At 42.2% G+C, this 14,317-nt stretch overlaps 1 protein-coding gene across 1 annotated transcript in view; it reads left to right on the forward strand.

The window, feature by feature from the left end:
• Positions 1–216: 216 nt before the first annotated feature.
• Positions 217–14,317, forward strand: part of LOC115582198 (GDNF family receptor alpha-2-like) — a 56,479-nt gene continuing 42,378 nt past the window's right edge. Inside the window, exons 1-2 of the mRNA XM_030418013.1 lie at positions 217–934; positions 2,169–2,525. Coding sequence (XP_030273873.1) covers positions 883–934; positions 2,169–2,525 — 409 coding nt within the window. The 5' untranslated portion in view covers positions 217–882. The remainder of the gene's footprint in view (positions 935–2,168; positions 2,526–14,317) is intronic.

Raw genomic sequence — 14,317 nt, forward strand, 5'->3', positions numbered from 1 at the left:
AGCTCACAGGCCAGGTGAGGTCACTGTAATTTCACTGCTGGGTACCAAAGGTGTGCCATCCGCCAGCTCCCTGCAGGAAAATTACAGGAACATCCCGGTGATTCTTCTATAAAGTAACATTTATTACAGGGCCTCTCGGTGTGCCCGCGTCCCCACCGGCAGCGCCCTCTGCCGGCCGGCTCTAACTCCTCTGTATAAAGTGCCGCGATGCCTCGACACACATGCAGTCAGTGCGAAAGACGCGTCCACTCCCTCCAGAGGAGCGCACAGCTTCTTCTTTTTCTTCTTCCAGGGAGCCAGTGGTGGGGAGAGAGAGAGAAAAAAAATCCAGTCAGCGTTCTGTGGCACTTTCAGATGAGTTCCTCTACCTCGTTAGAGATATCGGCATAGCTGACAGATCATTTTACGCCAGTTTAAGGGATGTTTTAGGGACAAATTGTCTCCAAGGGGCAATTGGAGCGGGCAGCCTGAGCCCTTATAATGCGGAGAGATCAAGTCTCAGTAGTTTGTCGGCATGAACGCAGCACAGACGGACCCTGAGAAACTGCTTTCATGGATTGACTGATTGATTGATTGACATTTGATTTTTTTATTTTTTGCATTAGCAGAGGATTTTCCTGCCTGCGTCGTGGTTAGTCTAAAATCCCCTTAAAAAAAAAAAAAAAAAATCTAACAAAAAAGAAATCGCGGATTATTTTTTGGGATTCGAGGATTTTCTTTTTTTCTTTTTTTCCCCCACGTCTTTAATGAGGATATTGATTTTTTCACAGTTAGACTACAGCCTGGGTCAAGGATCCGGAGAGGGGAATTAACCTTTCACAAGGTGGAAATATTAGTCTTTTCGGAGCCTAACTCATCTGCGCTGCTGCCGCTGAGTCCAACATGAAGTCTGACACTGTGTGGATGTGCGTCCACATCTTTCTTCTGCTCTTAGGTGAGAAGTGAAATGTGAAATTTAACGTGCAAATGTTGGCAATTCATTAATTCTCACTGTCATGTAGACACATCATGTTATCACTCGTTTATTTCTCAGGTTGGTGCCCACTTTTCTCGTGTTGTTGTTTGAGCGCACGGGGTTTTTTCCCCTTATTTACCCCGTGTGCTGAAATACTGATGGGCGTTCTTGCAGGATGCTTTGATTAGATTGTGTTCAGTTGTCACCCACTGCTTCAGATCGAACTTGACATATGCGAGTGAATCCCCTCTCTTGGATCCATCAACCTAACCACAGCTTCCATAGTAGAAATAGAAAGCTCATTATTGTAACAGCAGAGTTCAGCTCTCAGCCAGTGGATGGGAAATATAGGAGGTCTTTTCAGTTACACACTTGTGTTTGGTTGAATATGAGAAAATTCATCATCATCATCATCATTATCAGCAGCAGCACAATTATCACCATATTCCGCGAAAGCAGCACAATTATCGCTGTATCCGTATATTCTGCTGCTTCAAATACAAAATCTAAATAATCCGCCACACTAAAAAATATGTTAACAGTTGTCAACACAGTAACTTCATGTTACTCTCTCCTGATTCTGATGCAGTATCCCCCTTTCCTTTCTCGAGCTCAGTGCTCCACATCACCACAAGGGGTCTCTCTTGTCATTTCACCAGAATCTTCTGCACTTTGCCTGACTCCTGTCAAACCGCAACACCTGAGAGTCTCTCTTGCTCTGTGGATCACTGTTTGCTCATTTTAAGCTCATTTTCTGGTCACCCAGAAGTGAACTGAATGTAGTTCACATCTTTTAAGTGCTCGTTTGATGTGTGATAATTTGATATCCGGCACTGATCAAGTCCTCCTTTGACTGGATTTAATTGGGAACTGAAAGCTGCAGGTGTTTCAAAAATGCACTAACGTGACTACATCTTAGCACGAGTAAATCACTGTAACAAGACCCCATGTAGAGATGTTGAGGGTTCACGTGGACCGTGAAGAATGTAACTGTCTCGTTAAAAAGATGCCTTTGCCTGTGTGGGCATGTCAGTGCGATCAAACCTCTTCATGGGTCCCACATCCAACCTGTTGCATCAACATCACAAAATGAAAACCAGGTTTTATAACATGCGCCTGCACTTGCACAAACATAAACAAACACAAAATCCTTGACACATTGATTTCAACTTTCTCTTGCCACCTCCGCCTCTGTCTCCTGGTCCCCACCTAGATAAGGCAGCAAGTTCCTTGGATGGTCCCTCAGCTTTGTCCGTGTCCTTGGCCAACGATTCCCCAGGATCTCCAGACGCTGGGTCTGGGCCCGGAGCTCAGCCAGAATGGGTGGACTGCATCCAGGCGAGTGACATGTGCAACCAGAACCCTTACTGCAGCTCTCGGTACCGGGTGATGCGCCAGTGCCTTGTGGGCAAGGAGAAGGAAGCCATGCTGGACAACAACAGGGAGTGCCAGGCTGCCTTGGAAGTGCTGCTGGTTAGTCCTCTGTACGACTGCCGCTGCAAGAGGGGCATGAAGAAGGAGCTGCAGTGTCTGCAGAACTACTGGACCATCCACATGGGACTCACTGAAGGTAGGAGGCAGATGGTTTTACGATTCTCTGTTTCATAAAATTGAACCAACCTCATGTTTAACAGGTTGGCAATTTCAGATCCATGAATAGACTCACAACAATACCTCTTGGGAGTCGCGTAGCTTCTTTTCTCTAAAACTGCAAATGTATTCATGTGAAATTTCAGGTTGTTCTCAGTCTCCTTATTATAAACTATCTGGGCCTTCAGTGTCATTTGTTTCCCTCTGTATTCTCCCAGTGGCTGTGAATTCATCTTCCACCATGGTCAAGGTTTTGTTGCTTGAATACTGGTACGTACAGCAGGGCTCTGCGTGCGTCTCATGGCCACGCGTACAAAAAGAGGCTGTGTACTGCTGCAGTAAGTAGTGTGTGTGTCTGTAGTTGCGTAACACACCATTATTGATATTAATGCGTATGACTTAGAGCCTTCTGCAGCATTATAACATTTATTTTAAATGAATCTTCCGATCTCAAGCACCAGTGTACTTTCCGAGCAAAGGAAAGTGGGTTGTTCGCCACACCCAGTGTTGATGCCCTATTCCCTGATGCCCTCTTACAGTGATACCCAGAAGCCCCTGATGAAAAATATATGCTTTCCTACTTTCCTCACCCTCTCGAAGGTAATGGATCTATAATGGGATTACATCATGTAGACCTGTTATGGTAGACTTATTGGTTTTCACCTAAAGTGTTCCATATTACCATGTAATTAGGTTGCATTTGTGTTGCGCAGTGGCCCTTATGTGTCCACTTACACTGGGCATAAAATAGCACTCTCGCTGTTATATCGAAACCTTCAGTAGAGCACGCAGCAGCCTCCTGGCCTGACATAAGTCTCGGTCCATCCTTAAGGGTCAAAGGCACACAGTGTTTCATATGAAGACAAATGGGACTGAGTCAGAGCTGCTAGAGATGCCGTGCCCCAGGGATAAGGCTAAAGGGGGACCTTAACCCAACAGTGACATTTCTTCATGCTTGCACACGTGGCCAAAGTCTCTGATACTGATGTCAGGTCTCACGGCACGTAAACACGAACATGTACTCAGCTGTTTTGACACGTGGGCTAATGGTGGAAATGTTGCGAAGTCGCTGGGCTCGGAGCATTCTGAGCTTTTGTGTTGTGATCCGTGAAGTGATTCGCCAGGCTGACTGCTCATAGCACCAGCTACACTTCATCAGACTGATGGTAGCAGAGGGTCCCTGACATGAGTTCAAGGGAAATGTAATGACATGGATGCTCCCCAGGCCTTCTGTCTCCCCTCCTGTCTTTCGTTCCTTTTTCTCTTTTGTAGGGATCTTTCTGCTCTCCCTCTCTGCCCTTTTCTCCCTCTTCTTCTGCTTCTTTTCTCGACTAAATAGCTGCATCAGTCAAAGTGTTTGTGTTTGAATGAATCATGCAAGTTGTCTGGCTGTCATGGATAGAGACCTCCTGCGCCTGCGGTATGCCCTTCACAGAGCCTGTGTTTCTTTCCGAATAAATGCCTCTCAGCAGTGTCCCGTTTTGGCCCTGTCGCCCTCAGAGATAAAACCTGCTTTAACACAAACGAAAAGCTCTTACAGTGCAGCTTTAATCTAATCACGATCCATTGTGCAGTCAAGCAGGCTTTTGTTAACTGGAAACAATCTATGTACAACATCCATCTCTGGAAACAAACACGAAGGGCTGAATCCCAGCAGACCCAATCGAAATGGTGCTAAACCACCTCCAAAATGATTTCTGGTCATAACAGGAAGGTTTCGATGTAGTAATTGGGTTAGATAATGTGTAATGTAGCTGTGAAAGTTTTATTTTTCTTGTGGGTAATGTGGAAAGATGAAGAGTGCGGGAGCATATGAGAGGAAAAAGATAAGAAAAGCGAGGAATTAGGGATTAAAAGAAGAGCAGAGCTCAGGAAGGTGAAAGGAAGAGGATGAAAGACGAGGGCAGAGATTGTTGAAGACCTGTGTAATTTCTACTAATGTGATAAGCTCTGCGTGAGAGGTAATGCATGATGGCTTAAGGACAAACATATTTAGCCCCGTTGCACATATGGCCACTTTTCTGCAGCCTCGGGCCATTGCAAAGCATAGAAAGCAGTAGACTGTAGAAATCAGGCTCCAGCGTTGGCATGTTTCTTATGACCTGTGTTGACCGGGGGCCTGCGAGCTCGAGGGCTAAACCATTGTGTCTGTGAAGGGAAAGCTGATGTCGACCAGGGATGGACTAGGATTGAAACAATGCCCAGACCAGCCCTACACAAAGAGCACACAAATGCTCCGCTGCCTCGGGCGAGGTTAGCCCAGCAACTTATTACCTGTGTATTCTGTTATTCTTCAATTAAATAAAGAATCAAATAAATCTAGTAGTAAACAGTTCAATGAAATGTGCGAAAGGTGGACGAACAGGAAAAAAATGTAATGCCTTGAATTTTAATACCTTTAGCAAGATTAAGAATGGGGTATAGGGTTAGATTACGCAAACGTGTGACCTGGTGACGTAGTGTGATGTCTCTGAGATTTTTCACTTTCAAGACAGTTAACGTGCACAAGAACCTATTCAACCCGCTGAAGGAAAGCAAGCAAGTAAGAAAGAAACATATCTCCTTTGTACATGTTCATTGAAGAACTGTATGGTAATTGTTTTCCAAAATGTGCATAATAGAGAAAAAAGAAAAAATCTGCATTGATGTAGTGCCATGTGTGCTTCTGTAACCTGGTTAGGATTAAGACTTATATCATCAGATAAGACTGATGAGTGAATGAAGGAAGGATAAGATATGTACAAGCCAAGGTGGTTTGTACTTGTAAGAGACGACCGTGTTTGAAATATGCACATTACTACCTACTTGTTCTATAAGATTTTTATTTTGCAGATCAAAAGGACTTTGTCAACCTCAGACCACAAGGCATTAAGTAGTCATCATCTGAATTGCTTTAGGGACTGCACTTCTAGAGATAAAGACTCTCTGTTAAAGAGGTGCCGCAACCTTGGACAGATCTGCTTCTTCGAATGAGTTACTTTGCAGCTTCATCTCTTTCTCCAGCTGCTGATTTATGTCGTTCAGCTACAAAATGGTTGCATTAGCAACAGTGCAAGCTCAGTCCTTTAAAGAAATGGCGACTCAGATTGTTCGATTTAATTAATTTTGTTTCGTATTTGTGATGAAAAAGTGTCGAAACAGCCAACAGATTGTTGGAATGGGTCCCGATGATATTGTAATTATAGTAATGATCCATATGGAGTGAAGAATACACTCAAAACTAAAGTATTTACAGGTACTTCATAGTCCCCTGTCATCATTTTCAATACCAGGTGTTGCACATGACCTCCAAGTAGATAGAAAAAACGAAACACCTGCAGTTTGATCGTCAAAGATGAAGTTAGGGTTGGTGTGTATTTAGTCACCATCTGCCAAAGAAAATAAAAATAAAACTCACCACTTGCCCTTCGCCCCACTCACCGCAGAGAGGTTTAAGACGAGAAAAGTAGGCTGAAGCAATGTGTATTAGTTTAATTTCATCAGAAAATAGTCAGCAGTGGCAAAGGTACACAAATTCTTCACTAGATTAGAAGTACATATGTTTGTGAAGAAAAAAAACAAAACAGATTCTGGTAAAAGTAAGAAGGTACCGGCCCTTGAAAATGCTCTCAAAGTATACAAGTAGAAAGTTGTAGGACATTTCTACTGGCCATTTCTGTGCAAAGCTGATTGAACCTCACGTCATATTAATACAATTCCAAGACTATTAAACTTAAAGGTAGAATCAGTAGGATTTGTCAGAGCTGTTTGTAAAGGCACCAGAGAGATTGTTGAGTCTCATTCCCAGGACGTCAAATACCGACAAATTGGGTAGGTAAAGCGCCCAGAGCACTGCAGAAAAAATTGAGAAAGTACGAAAATACAGGCAAATATGAGATACTAACACACCTTTTATTCCCATTTGAGTCTCCCTCTCTGTCTTGTTATGTCTTTTCACATAGTCTTGTGATGTTGGGTAGGCAGTGTGCAAAAATAAAAAAATAAAATAAAAAACTGATCATGCCCCTCAAATGCGTTAAAACTAAAGTACTAAGCCTTTTTTGTAAAAGGTTTGTAATGTAAGGGGCAGAATGCCTAGATATTTGTGTTTTAATATAGGGAGTAAAACTAAAAAAGTTGTCAGAAAAAGAAATGCTCAAATTAAGTACAGATACATTAAAAATCAACTTACTTGTACCCGGTTACGTGCCATCTCTGAAAACAGTTCAGTTAATTTTAGTTGCAAATCTTAAAGTTTTGTGTCTAGCCGAGGGTATTTATGGCATGTCTCGGTTGCCATGGAAGAAAACAATGGTTTATAATGGACAGAAGGGAATATGTTGTGTCACCTTGTGTGTGAGGTGCGTGTTAATTACCCACCCAGGTGGTGTGACGTCAGTACATGTAATTGCTGGTTTCTGCAGACAGTTCTGTGCTATCAAAATTAATTTCCGATTAAAGTGGATATTGTCCACGCGCGGGCTTTAAAACCATTGTGTGAAACGGATCGACATGCACCCCTCGTACGTCTCTTTCTTGTGAGACTCCACGTCTCCTTCAGTCTGATAACTGCAAATCATAGTCAAGTCATACTTATTGAAGATAGAGTCCGCCTTGAGACTGCAAAATTAATCATTCAGTCTTTTGTCAAAACAGACTCACCATAAAATTCACCTGGTTGGAAGGCCCTAAGGCTGCTGTGTGTCCTGTGGTAGTGAGTCGTGACTGTAAATTATGTCGGTTATAGCAAACAAGGACACTGACACTTAACAGTTACGTGAGCCTTCTACTTAGCCCAGTGAGGGGCCGGAATCTTATATCGCACCATTCAGACACAAGGCAAATTCAAAGCACTTTTCAAGGGCAAAGAAATACATTAGAAATAAAACATCAGGCAAATAAATAGCTACTCACTAGCTACAAAATGTATGTATCTGATTTATTGTAAAGCCACAGTAGCACATGTTTTAAACCCTGATTTAAATGAACTGACAGTTGCGGCAGACCTCAGGTCTTCAGGAGGGGAACGGAAACAAAAAGCTGCTTTACCTTTGCTTGGCTTTGATCCTGAGAACACTGAGTCAACCTGTCCCAGACGGCCTGGGAAAGCTGTTTCAAAGTGAATTGCTGCTAAGAAAAACAATGACAGCATAACTCGATAACAGTTATGTGACGCGAGGAATTTGGTCCAATTCTTAAACAAGTCCGGAGTCATTTTTTCTTTGATCAATCAGGAGAGACTTTGTTCTGAATAAATACATATTTCTTGCGATCAGAAAAAGAAATACTCTTTGTGGCTTGGGGTGGGGGATGGGGTGGGCTGTGGGAAGTAGAGGACACGCCTTAATGCTTGTGGTGGTGATGGGATGAAGATGAATGGCTTAAGATCTGGATTTGATAAGGGGGACTCTGATGAGCCTGACCTGGGCACTGAATAGGATGAACCAGAGGTGGAGGAGGGTCCCAACGATTTTGCACTGATGCTAAAGCTGAGAACAGCAGAGAGGAAAACAGAAAGGACATGATTGGTTGATTTAATTGTGGCAAGATGTGGTTGGTTTAATTGAAGGAGTGAAGCTGATTCAGAAGCGGGGAAAGAGAGAGAGAGAGAGTTGTCCAGGATTAAATATTAAAATAGTCTTCCTGATTGAACTGAGCATCATTATTGGCTGAGTTATTTAACCCCTTCAAGACAATGAATTTAGTTTCTGTTGTAATTATAATATATTTAGCAAAACACATTTAATCAAACAAAAAACAAATAACTCTATCAAAGCTTATTTATCTCTTATTTCTTTTCAAAAAAAAAAAATATACCACAAGTGTCCATGCAAAAAGTGGGAGGGAATCCTGAACCGGGGCTGGAACCACTCAAGGTTCTTTGGATCAGAAGGTGGATGATTCGATCCCCGGATCCCCAGCTACAGTATCCTCAGGCAAGATACCGAACCCCGGAATTGTTCCCGATGGATGTTTCAGAGGTGTGTGAGTGTTTGTGTGAATGGTTGAGCATAAAAATATCACGGGGCACTTTAGATAGGAAACGCTGTATCGCTCCCGCTGAGGCAGGCTCGCACCTCGCATGGCAGCCTCCGCCGCCAGTGTGAACGGGTGAATGTGACAGGTGTTGCAACATATTTTGTCTATTTAAATTTTGCACATTGAACTGACAGGCGGACCACAACATGAAACACAATATCTCAGTTATGAGCAGATTTCAGGGTCTTAAGCCACATATGCGTGGGGATTTGTAATTCCTGCCCACCACCATGGAAATAATTAAAATACCCAAACACAAAATGAACAGGGAGAAGTCATTCGAGTCATCGTGTGTCAAGTCAAGTTATGAGTCTTTATCCTCCAAGTCCAAGTCGAATCTCAAGTAATTGTGTTAATTGATGTGTCTTTTTTGAATAATAGCAGAGACATTTCTCTTTTTGACGCTTTCCAGCAGGTGTTTCTGCAGCATTTTAAATGTTTTAAATGTATAATTTACCAGTTGGAATCTGAATGAAAAGGCCTGAGGCTATGTGGGGTCAGATTTCCTTTTTAATTACCATGCAGTTGTTGCCTGCCTTAAGGCTACTGTACTGCCCCGAAAGGCTAAAGGGTCTTATAATGCCGCTCTTTGCGTTATCAGTAATGGTGCTACTGATGAAATGTTAATTGTGTTTTCTAACGGAAAATGGCAGCTGAATTCAATGTGTCAATGCAGTCGTTCCTGATGGATAATGGGGGGTTTCTGCTCTGAATGAGCCTGTGTCAGCGTAAGCAATGAGGTCTTGCAGTTTGAATCTATAAAAGTAGTAATTACTAAAAAAGAAACATTGGCTGCTACACACGGGGATAATGTATAGGCGGCTGTGGCTCTCTTTCAATTGTGCCCTGGGCCTCATGTGAGTATCGCCTTGTAGGTTTCCAGCAGAATTGGTCATTTAAGCGATACGTTTCACACCTCCAACATGCATTATTTCACAGCCTCAGCTATGAAAACATAGCCTGGGTCTCAAAGTAGGAAATCGAAGATCTTTTGTGCGGACCTTTCGGAGCACTTTAATTAGTTGAGCCAACTTCTATTGCAGAGAGAGAAAGGGGGGCTCCACCAGTGCTCCGCACTAGTTTGTTCATTGTGAGAGGAGACCAGACGAGAATATCAGACAGTTTTGTGGAGTGATTTATTTTCTCCATATTCAGGAGTGTCGCCGCTGCAAAGGTCACCTTCTGAATATGTCACTGCGTCATGCTAATACCACAGGTTGGCCCTTAATGCCGTGGGAAGGTGGATGAAACGGGCAAGTGAGCAGGAATGCTGCGCACATCATGATAGACTAGCAGAGAAATGGAGAGAGCCAGAGAGGGGGACAGGAGGTGACGACAGGCACGATAGATAGATGATGAGGGGGGAAGAGACAGAGAGAACCATAGAATGAAAGAGCGAGAGGAAGAAAGAGAGAGTCATGAGGGGAAACCACGGAGGAGGGGGGTTTACAAAGGTACACAGTATTCCTGGGTGAAACCATCATTACTATGAGCAATGGTAGCAGTCACCGGCCATTACCTTAGCCATCCACTGTCATAAGCAGAACATTTTTCCAGCCTGCCCTGCATGTCAGGGGAGAGGGGAAGCAGGCTCTTGCATGCTGAATATGTCCTCTCTGCTTCTCCCTGCCTGCGCTGGAGACACAGTCGGCACTCGCTAGGTGGCTACTTTATCATCAGAGGAAGGGACCTGTCGATAGCTTCTGGACGTGATCAATAAGGCCTTTCAGAGCTTTCCCTTCCCCGTCCTTTTCATTCTCCCCTTTTAATCTCTCATCCCAAAATGCGAAAAGGATCAGTGAAATACGGCGACAAAACAGGCACTGTTTGTCCCCATAAATCTGTCTAATGATTTTCTATACTGTAAGGTGAGCTGTGAGAGATGACTCCCATTCACCATGAGAACGGTATAGAGGGTGACAGCGCGGCTGAAATGAGAGGCCGAGTGAGTTCTCAGGCTCTCTATCAGGCGGCAGGGTGATTGAGTGACGGGCCATTCTGCTCAGTGAATACTGTCATGATGTGGGCATTAAGACTCACTCCTGGCAGAAAGGTTTCGCAGCGGTGCTGAATGAATGTGCATCGCAGAAAGTAGACTACCAGACCCAGCGGCTGTCAACATGCCATGGTTACCTCTCCCCCTCTCTCACTCTCTCTGTCTGTGTCACTCTTTTCTCTGTGTAATTAAATGAAGTAAGTCAGCCAAGTTTTCTTTCTGGCAGAATTCAAAGCACAGAAGTCAAACACAAGTTATTTATACAGGAGACCTACAGGTGAGTAGGGTTGAAACTTTTAACTTATGGATATAAACATAGGAGGTCCTCAGTTAATTACTAAGATTAAGAGGATGATTTGTTGTAGTCGTACGTTTTCTGAAATGTGTTTTAATATGTGATTATTTAAATCATATAGTACATACAGTAAACATAATATAGTTAAATTAATGCTGATTCGTATATATTCCCAGAACAGAAATCTGAATGTCAGATAAAACCAGGTAAAAAGTAATTGTTTCATTCTGTTGACATATTAGATCTGAACATATTTTTTTTTCACAGAGGGGAATTTGCGTATCTGTTTTGATTCCTCCACTAATGAGAATATACTGTCAATAACCATAAAAAAATGAAACAAAGAGAAGGCCCACACACCGCCGGGCTCTAATGTCCAAATGATTTAATGCACCATTGGAGTGATGTTTCAGGCAAACCTGCTCTCCACAAGTCTAAGGTGACACTGCACGACTTTCTTTCTTTCTATCTTAAGTTCACATGACAGCAGCCACATGAACAGTCAAAAGTGTATTTATATAGAAACACACAAGCAACACTAGAAGACACTACACTGTCTCCAAAACATGTTCATACGAGAATAACCCTTAAAATCAATTTTCACCATGTTTGTAAGAATAAAAATAATAATCAAATCGATTGAGAAGATGAAGATGAACAAGTCCTTAAGTGAAAACCTTCAGAATGTAGATAGGAATAAACCTGGAAAGTTTGTTGTATGCGCTTGTTATTAGAAAACAGGCTTTAAAGACATATGTTGCACAATTCCATAGATGTTTAGCCAAAACAATTCTGAATAAGGTAACAATTTTAAATGGTACATATCACCACCAAACTTCCCCATCTGACTTAGGTTAAGAAGGCTACTATAACAAGTATACAGTAAGTATGCATATGAAGTATTATATATTTAAATATATGCTAATTTGAATTGGTTTAAGCCAGATTTAGAATTGTTGTTTCATTGTTGTTTAATGGTGGCAGACTGTCTGGAGCTCCTCGTCTCGGTGCCTCTCTCCACTCCAAGGCCCTTTTAAATTTTCCTACTTGATTAGTTACATTAAGACATCATGATTTTGTATTACAAGTTCTTTTTTTTTTTTTAGATCTAATGTGTAAATAGGCAAACTAGATTAAAAAAAACAAACTAAATGTGTATTTTGGATCTTTTTATTTCTCTAGTCTGACTGAAAGACACGTTATGGAGGCAAAATAGCCCAATTCTTTTTTAAAAGTTGACTTTTGCATGAAGAAAATGCTTTCACCTGTAGTGTCTCTTCTAAATCATTTGGGTTGTCATCCATCTGTTACCAGTGCAGCAGCACTAATCTTGTTTACAGTGAGTTGCTGAATATTGGCTATTGAAGCTGCGGTACATTTCTAACATCCAAAATGACAGTGCTTCCATTTGTTCATGTTGATATAAAGTATAAAATGGCGAGGAGAGGCTGATAAATTGGGCTGCAACTGCTGCTGCCTGTTTTTAATGTTCTCCCCAATATGCTGCTCCGCCATAAAGATGATAGCCGTTTTTACTTAAGTTTTGCAGGATTTACACCCTATTCAACATTTAGCACCTGACACCAGGTATTAAAAAGCTGATTTAGTTAAGCGAGTGTGTAACTATTCGTATTAACATTACAGTCGCATAGCCAAGGGGAAGGCTGGAGATTTCAGCACTCATTTTCTCAGCTGTGTTTGCCCACCACGCCACGCTGGATTGGAATTGTGACTTGAAATATTATTCTGAGCTAATCCAATATTCTATTTGTATGGTTTGAAATTGAGTTTAAAATGTCAATATCACTTCAAAAGCTGAGCCGTTAACTGAATTTGTGCTTCAACTTGTGTTCTGTTAAGCACAACTCGAATGAGGATGCATTTGCCGCGTCCCTCCACTCATTTTTATCTTTTCTTTGGTGAAAACGAGAACTTTATGGGTGTGGAAAGATGAATGCATCTGCCCTAATGTAATAGAAATGTGAATTCCCATATTCCACTGGTGCTACCTCTGGTACATTTCTATAGAATACAAATGTGCTTTGAGAAGTGATTAAAAGAGGAAAGTGTTCTGGCTAGCCTTATCGCCGCTGACAGCTCATTTGCAAACTTTAGGAGCTCCGACAGTGGAAGCTTGGTCACCTTTTGTTACCAGCCGAGTCTGTATATAACCAGCGGGGCTCTGCTGAGGACCTCCGGCTGTGCTCCAGGCTGCTCAGGCTGTGCTAATCTTTCTTTTGTATATAATTACCAAAGATAGCGTTGCAATATATTACTATCATCTAAACACGAAGAATGTGCTATGTAACAGGGATGTGTTTTCCAACACTGCCTGCGGCAAAAATAGATATACAGTATAAATCAATATTAAACAGGAGCACAATCAGTATAGGGCAACTTTAAAAACCAAAACAAGGTGAATGACATTTATTAAAATTGACTTTGCTTCAAGCACTAAACGTTTTGCCAAGAATGTCACTAAAAAATCCATATGACAGTTTCCATCACCTCAGGAGTTTAGCTTCATTGATAATGCATATGAAAAGGATGAGTGATGGCGCCCAAAGGCTTCATAAAACCCCTTATGGCAGAAGAGAGGGCCGTGAATTCACTTAAAAGCAGCATTCCTCTCATGCTGTAACTACGAAAAAAAGAGCTGATTGTCTGTCTGAGCCGTGCCGGTCATGCTCCACACTGTCAGAGCAAATGAAGTCAAACGGAGGCTTAATTACGGCGATAAGTTGTTGCCCTGTGGCTAAAAACATCTTATCGCTAAACAGCTGGGAAGAATTTTCTATTATGAATGCATTATTGGGTCCAGGGTGACTGTCAAAGAGCAGTTTTTTTTTCTTACACAGTGCAACAAGGCCTCCTGCTGCGAGGTTTTTAACATCCTAAGGCTGTGTGTGATTATAGTGTGTTTTGCAATTTAATGATTCAGCACGGCTTGTAACATCCATGTAAATAAGCTTTTAATATTCATTAACTACTGCTGCCTTTGTGGTTGGACATTATTGTTTCATGGGAGGAACACAGCACACACTGTACAGTTCTGCTTTATATTTAATACGGCTTGATTCCCGGCTGATTGTGCAGTGAAGCCTCTCTAATGTGAGATGCTGCCCAGACAAAATGGTAAGCAACCTCATTACGAGATGTTTTGCTTTTGGCAAGAGATGGAGCATCCTGTGTTCCATGTTGCTCAACAGTACAACATGTTCTTGGTTTACTGGGAGAAACATCAGACTTTCCTGTGGAATATTTGCCTCTCTTTTGAAAATACACAATAGCTGTGTGTCTACCACGAAAAAGAAGACATAGCAGGAGGGTTAAGGTGGTTGTTTGCCCGGTAAGTGCTAGTGTTGAGCGCTTGAGAGGCTTCTAAAGCACTATAGCTTTAGAAGGTAATTGTTGTAATTAGACATAGTGAGAGATCTCGAGTCCAGCGGCCACAGGTCCCTCG

This window comes from Sparus aurata, chromosome 5 (assembly GCF_900880675.1).
Source record: "Sparus aurata chromosome 5, fSpaAur1.1, whole genome shotgun sequence".
In the NCBI taxonomy this organism is placed as follows: Eukaryota; Metazoa; Chordata; class Actinopteri; order Spariformes; family Sparidae; genus Sparus; species Sparus aurata.